Here is a 7,477-nt window from a genome sequence, read left to right as displayed (position 1 = left end):
AGGGTGCTGAATTGCCATTAAATAAAATTAACAAGACGTAGAAGTTAAAAATGAGGCAAATGACTTCGTAGCTCTAACATTATAATTCCCTTATATGAAAAAACCTAAACACTTTTACTAAGATCCCCCTTAATATGTTAATAATGTAAATTTAATTTCGAGAACGTGTATACTATAAATAATAAGTAGCGAAAGAGACCTGCCAATACCTAATGACACCAATAAATTGTGTCTTGAACTGTGCATGCCTTTTAACAATGTGATGCTCTTTATATATATAACCCTCACGGGCGTATAAACCAATAACAAAATAAATTTAGCAGCACGTGAAATGCACATTTTAAAAATATAAAAATCTGGAAGTTCCTACATTTTTAGTTCGCTTTACATTCAGTTAAAAGTTTAGTTTTTTTTTTATTATGGGTTTTGCTTTTGGATAGGCCTTAACTAGTTATTATTATTATATTTAATAATCAGTGTAAAAGGTTATTAAGAAAAGAAAAAACTTTTTTTTGGTTGTTGAAAGTTTTATTATTTTATTTTAAATATAAATTTTTTTTTTAGATTTTTTAATGTTGCGCAAGTTAGCTTTGCGTTCTCCAACGTGTTTAAGAGCGTCTGTATTTCAAAGACATTATGCGGATGCTGTTAAAGGAGCAGTAATAGGTATATGTACTTATTTAAACTCATTTTATTTATGAAATATTAATATTTTCTATGCCAGGTGTGGATTTAGGCACAACCAATTCATGCGTTGCTATAATGGAAGGCAAAACCGCTAAAGTTATTGAGAACTCTGAAGGCTCTCGCACAACTCCTTCTGTCGTTGCCTTCACTGCAGACGGTAACTAAATAAAAATTGTGATATTTTTAAATTAATAGATCTTTAATTAAGGCGAACGACTTGTCGGTCAACCTGCTAAACGCCAGACTGTTACGAACCACCTTAATACCGTCTACGCTACCAAGCGTCTTATTGGGCGTAGATTCGACGATAAAGAAACCCAAGAAGATATTAAAATGGTTTCTTACAAAATTGAAAAAGCTCCTAACGGGGATGCTTGGGTTCGTGCTCAGGGCAAGTCCTACTCTCCTGCCCAAATTGGTAGATTTATTTTTATTACTTTTTAATTTAAGAATTTTCTAAAAAATTTATTCTGTAGGTGCCTTTATTCTTCAAAAGATGAAAGAAACTGCTGAAAATTATCTTGGCACTAAAGTTAAGAATGCTGTGATCACCGTCCCCGCCTACTTTAACGACTCCCAGCGGCAAGCCACCAAAGATGCCGGCCAGATCGCCGGTCTGAACGTTTTAAGGGTCATTAACGAGCCCACCGCCGCTGCACTTGCTTATGGTCAACGTGCTTTTTGCCTTGTTATTAATTTTTTAATTATGATTGGTTTCAGGAATGAACAAAACCGACAAAGATCAGATAATCGCTGTTTATGACCTCGGCGGGGGCACCTTTGACATCTCCGTGCTAGAAATTCAAAAGGGGGTTTTTGAGGTCAAGGCCACCAATGGGGATACTTTTCTCGGCGGCGAGGATTTTGATAAAACCCTCGTGGACCACTTTGTGGCGACCTTTCAGAAAGAGCAGGGTATCGACCTCCGCAAGGACGCATTTGCGTTGCAGCGTCTGCGCGAGGCGGCCGAGAAGGCGAAAGTTGAGTTGTCCTCGTCGTCGCAGACGGAGATCAATCTCCCGTACATCACCGCGGGCGCTTCAGAGCCGAAACACTTTGCTATGAAGCTCACGCGCTCTCAATTGGAAAAACTCACGGCCAAGCTTATCGAGCGCACTAAAGAGCCGTGCCGACGGTGCGTGAAGGATGCCGATATCAAGTTTAGCGATGTCCACGAGGTCATTCTGGTAGGCGGGATGACGCGTATGCCCAAAGTCTCTACCTTTTCTCTGCGGCTGCAGTGTAGAGCTGACCTCTGACGGCCTCTGCTTTCCAGGTAGTCTCCACCGTGCGGGAACTGTTTGGCCGCGAGCCGTGCAAGGGGGTCAATCCGGATGAGGCTGTCGCCATTGGTGCGGCCATTCAGGGCGGCGTTTTGGCTGGTGCGTGCATTTTGTGTAGGCTTTAATAGTGGTTGCCCGTACGCTTTTGTAGGGGACGTCAGTGATGTGCTTCTCTTGGACGTCACGCCGCTGTCGCTTGGCATTGAAACTTATGGAGGCGTCTTCACTCGCCTAATAAACCGCAATACGACTATTCCTACTAAAAAGTCGCAGGTTTTTTCTACCGCTCAGGACGGCCAGACACAAGTTGAGATCAAGGTCTTTCAAGGTCAGCAACAATTCTTGCGTCACGAGGTTGTGCTTATTAGTTATGGTAGGCGAGCGTGAAATTGCGGAGCGCAATCAACTTCTCGGGCAGTTCAGCCTTTCCGGCTTTCCCCCGGCTCCACGTGGTGTACCCCAGATCGAAGTCACCTTTGATATCGATGCAAATGGTAGCGGCCGTTGGGCTACTGCGGCTCAACGCCGGCTCTGATCCCTTTATTCCATCCGCAGGCATCGTTAATGTCCACGCGCGAGACAAAGGGACCAACAAGGAGGCCAATATTGTCATCCAGTCGTCCTCTGGTCTTTCCAAAGAGGAGATAGAGAAGATGATTAGAGACGCCGAGCAATACGCCGCGGAGGACAGTAGGCGCAAGGAGACTATCGAGGCCAGGAATGCCGCCGAGTCGAGAATCAACACTGTCGAGACTACCCTCGAGGAGTACAAGGTAGCCCCCGCTCCCATCCACGCGGTAGCAAGCGCTGCTTGACTCCTGGTGAAGTCCCAGGTGACCGGGGAGGACCGCTCTAAAATCGAAGAAGAGGTGCGCAAGCTGAAGGACGTGGTTGCGAAGGAGCAAGTGGAGTTGGAGGAACTTAAAGACGCCACTGCCGCCTTCGACAAGGCGACATCCGAACTGTACCAGATCATCTCGAAGAAGGTGACTTTGGCTCTGTAAATTCCACACTCTTTCCTTGCATCGTCTCATATCCTCGCGCGGAAAATTTAGAACCAGCAGCAGTCTGCCACTGATGAGAAAAAGGACGATCCCCCGAACGCCGAGTTTAAAGATGCTGAAGAAAAAAGCAAATAAGCGCCTTTTACTTAATGGATTTTTTTTTAACTAAATAAATAAAAGTTTTTTATAATTGGTATTTTATTACAGTTAAATTTTAAGGCAGAGCAATTTTTATTAATTACTATTGGTGGTTTCAAGCTTACAGACAACCTCTCCCAATCTGGAAAAGCAAGTTTTACACCAAAAAAACCGAAGAATTAGCTATTGACTTGTTCTTATAATAAATCGATTTTATTTGGTGGCAAAAAATGGTGGCCCGCTTTTTTTGTTCAGTAAATAAAATTTTTATAGATCCAGCAGAAATTATATTTCTTTTGGCGTATTATAATTTTTTGCAAAAAGTCAATTTATCTATATTTGCTGCATATTGAATTTTGGTTTCTCCTTTGCCACTTCGGCGTCTCTTAAAGATATTTTTATTTTTAATAAGCCGCAGATTATACAATGGATTCAAAATTCTCTTTGAACTTATTCTAATTGAGCGGTACACTAATCGTTGTAATAAAAGTATTTGCAGGAATTTTTAATCTTTTGGTTTTTCTATAAGGAGAGGTTTGCATATAATATCCGTTATTTATAAATTCTTTTAACAAATGTATACTTAATTAAAATTATTAAAAAAGTGTAAAGAAGCAAGTCAGAGCGGAGCAAACAATAACGCTACAATTTTGCACGTTAAAAATGGCAATAGCGGAATAGAAAAAGCTTAACAGCTTTTTATAAAAAGTTTTTTTCCATTTTTGCAAATGTGTTACCGTTTTACGTTAAAGAGGGGCAACCGAATATATATTATTAACATTTCTTTAAAAATCAGCTTTCATATAGCCAAGTAAAACCATTATATATTTATAAAGCCTAGAGAGGCTTTCGTACTTTTTTTTATTGTTTTGCAATATAGAAAAGAGTTCTTTGTTTTTTAGTACACTATCTCTGGCTTTATAGCGCAATATATTAACTTGAACTATTATAAAATTGTGATTGTATACTGTGTTTACTTCTAATTTAGACAAAGTTAACTATGAAACAAACTTGTAATATAGCGAAAGCCGTCCTGAAGTTTACTGAAGATCAAATTTGTTTAATAGAAAAGGAATTATATCAAGGCCATATATTATTTTTAAACAACGAATTAGTACCTAAAAAGTACGTTTAAAACAAAATATTATTAATAAATCAACTTATAAGCGCCGGGAAGATAAATATTGAAATAACTTACGAACTTTAATAGAAACCGCCCAAGTTAAAATGATAACATATTGGCTAAGCAGGTTGCAAATCTTTTATAAGTTTTTTTGCTGTGCAAATTGCAAGAAATTACCAACGTTTAGTATCCTTATTACCTTCATTCTCTTGCATGCTTTTCTCATTTTTTTATGAGTTTAACTTCGTAGTCGATGAGGGTACATTACTAACAAATGGTTACAGAATTTTTTTTAACCAAACTTTGTGACATTTATCATTTTTGTTTATTAGCCAGGTCAAGTTATTTTAAAGTTACTTACATTCAAACCAATCTATCTAATTTTTTCCTAAAAGTTTTACTTAAACATTAGCGAAAAAGCTAACCACTAACACAATAAACCGACCTTACCCTCGAACTTTATATATCTTTCAACTTTTCAATTATTGTAACAAAACCTACCTAATCCTTAAATATATGATATGCGGAGGTAAATATATGTATAATAAAAATTATGCAGTGAAAAAAAACCTGCCTTTAACGGCCGTTAGACACTTAGGTGCGTTTAAAGAATTTACAGTACTTCCCGAGTAAGATAAAACCATCTTTTTAAAATTTATTTAAATATCAAGCCTTCGCTGTAACGATACTTTTCTTCGAATGACGCTTATGTCGTGAGAGAAATCCTCTTATTATCCTTTTGGGTCGAAGGATCTTGGATATAAGGCACACTCAAGGTTTCAACATTGCTGTCGACACCTTTATTTCCATTGACGCTGCTAGCGTTAGGTTCTTTATTGCATCTTCTTTCCCTCTCTAAGCCCTTAACTTCTGTTTTCTCCTCAATATTGAGGGGTTGACCAACTCCATTAGGATTTAAATTCGTTGAGTCCGCAAAACTTCTTGTAGAACTACTTTGTTCTTGTTGATTTAAATTATTACTTTCATTTTGAGGATACTCTGGAATATTATTCATAAGAGAATTAGCCTCCTCTTGCCTGTGCTCTGGTGTCCATTCGTTTGAACTGTCATCTGTGGAATAACCTTTCGGTATCTCATCCTCCTGTAGATTAGTAGATGATAGTTCATCTTCATAATCGTCGGAAGGGTAGTCCGTAAGTAGCTTATCATACGGAAAATTGTAAGAGGAGTGCTCGCTTACAGTCTTTTGTGAATTTAGCGAGGGAGGAGTATCGCCTGCAGGATTTTCTGTTGAATAGTATTTTTTTTCTTGATTTAAAGATGATCGGTCTTTTTGAGAATTAGTTAAACTGGCCTCCCCAAATGTCTTTCCTGCACTTCGTGAGGAATATTCATCCCGTTCCATGTTATTTAATTGATCAGTTTGGTCATTTTCAGTTCTAAAATTAGAGGTTTCTTCCTCATCTTCGTTAGTTAGGGTGGTGTCTGCTGTAACTTGCTCTTCTGGCTGCGGTGGTTCAGAAGTATAATCTTCCTCAGGATCTAATTTTTCATTACCTTTTTCAAAGTATTCTCGCAATCTCTTTAGTAAACTGAGAGCTTCAGCACCCCCTTGTTCGGAGTTCGTTAAACTTTCTAATCTTTTTAGAGTGTTAGGATCGTGCAAGAGCTGTGGACCAAGAGAGTTATCATTAGGATCCCCTACATCCTTCATAGGGATGTCAGATATCTTGTCTTGATGTTCCTGGTCAAAAGTGTCATTTGCGAAGGAGGTCGGAACCCCTCTGACGAACGTCGCAAGTAAACACAGGAGCAATACGTATGCATATGCTTTTTTATACAACATTGTATATTAAAAATATGTAATGAGAGTATAGTTTGTTTCAAAACATATTTTAATTTAAATATTAAATTTTAATTGCCATATTAGAATTAAAAATTTTGTGATTTACAAGGATTGCCTTCCATTAGTAGCAGTTTATTGATTACTAATAAGTACTTAAAAAAGAAACAATATTTTTCTGAGGCACGGATACTCCATTTACCTTCTTTAAGAAGAAAAATTTAGGTTAAAAAAAAAAAAACCATCCTATACGGATATATTGACAACAATTCGATGTAATTACTTGATTTACCGCTTGAAAACTTTAACATAATTTATAACCTAATTGCATTGTTCTTCATTGTTCTGAGTGCTAATTTTTAATAATAAAGTTAGTTTTAAAACTCTATAGCATAATTGTGGCACCTGTGTGGTACAGGTCAAGAGGTTGAAGGTTTACTACTTGCTTTCTGGCAACACCCAAGTGGTTATGTCGGGACAAACGAATACCTTCCAGGCCCCGAGACAAATACTTTGCATTTTTATTGAAGACTAGCCTATTAATTATTTACGGAAACACTACGCAATATCTACAGTTCATCTTCCATATCTAATTTAACAGCAGGAAATAGGTAGGTTTCTCATACTCGCACTCAAGCGAAGAAAATAATTCACAACTTTATACCCCTTCCATGGATAAAAATATAGTTTACATTCGTTATCTTTACAATCATTTTCCTTTCTGTTAAAATTTATGAGTAAAATTTGTTTAAACCTAATTATTATCTACAAAAATTTAAAAAAATGAATTAGTGACGAAGCACTCAGGTCGTATAAACTTTACGGTTTGCTCACCTTTTTTATTCTACTGGTCAATTAATTTTGTTTTTACCTATTTTTTTTTAAAATATATAATTTATGCTATAACTAGTAAGGATCGCCAAATAAAATTACATATTAATATATATGATATGTTCTTCTTATTATAACGCAAAAGTACACTTCTTCAACTACTCAGTCTGTTAAGCATTTTGTTCTTCATGCCCACAAGTAAACCCTTTGAGAGCAAAAGATGGATAAAATATAAGTGAAGAAGAAGTAAAATTGATAAGAGCTTCAATTAAGAATAGAGATAAGACACAATTAAAAATAGCTGTCCACAGTCGAGAATAGTACTTATAGCTATTAACTAGAGATAGGAATATAACCTAGGAACTAAAAACAAAAGGAAAAAAGAACTTTAAAAAGAACCGAAAAGGGGGGTCACTACTATGATCTAGCCACTATCATTTTTTTCATTGTATAATGTTAAATGCGACCAATGCATTTTTACGTTATCTTTACTTCAACATCCAATTTCTAAGTTCTTTTTTTATGTTACGGACTTTTTTTTTTCTTGAGTTCTATTTCCGTCTGTGAAAAGCTTGGATATAGTTGTCCATTAGCTTCACTCTTGCTT

The 7,477-nt window shown here is 37.0% G+C and overlaps 1 protein-coding gene across 2 annotated transcripts; it reads left to right on the top strand.

The window, feature by feature from the left end:
* Positions 1-394: 394 nt before the first annotated feature.
* On the top strand, positions 395-3,164 carry LOC135122413 (stress-70 protein, mitochondrial-like). Of its 2 annotated transcripts, none has more exons than XM_064046582.1 (12): positions 395-400; positions 565-666; positions 725-844; positions 896-1,105; positions 1,164-1,355; positions 1,408-1,901; positions 1,964-2,069; positions 2,122-2,298; positions 2,348-2,464; positions 2,526-2,743; positions 2,798-2,956; positions 3,026-3,164. In XM_064046582.1, the coding sequence occupies exons 2-12, from the start codon at positions 573-575 to the stop codon at positions 3,107-3,109; spliced, it is 1,971 nt and encodes a 656-aa protein (XP_063902652.1). In that variant the 5' UTR covers positions 395-400; positions 565-572; the 3' UTR covers positions 3,110-3,164. The 2 variants fall into 2 exon arrangements, with proteins under 2 accessions (XP_063902652.1, XP_063902651.1); XM_064046581.1 differs by lacking the exon at positions 395-400 and adding an exon at positions 402-485.
* Positions 3,165-7,477: the final 4,313 nt, after the last annotated feature.

This window comes from Zophobas morio, unplaced genomic scaffold, assembly GCF_036711695.1.
Source record: "Zophobas morio isolate AGI-343-1 ecotype UQ-CSIRO unplaced genomic scaffold, CSIRO_AGI_Zmor_V1 ptg001228l, whole genome shotgun sequence".
In the NCBI taxonomy this organism is placed as follows: domain Eukaryota; kingdom Metazoa; phylum Arthropoda; class Insecta; order Coleoptera; family Tenebrionidae; genus Zophobas; species Zophobas morio.
The sequence above is the reverse complement of the archived record's forward strand: the minus strand, read 5'-3'. Positions and strand labels throughout refer to the sequence as shown.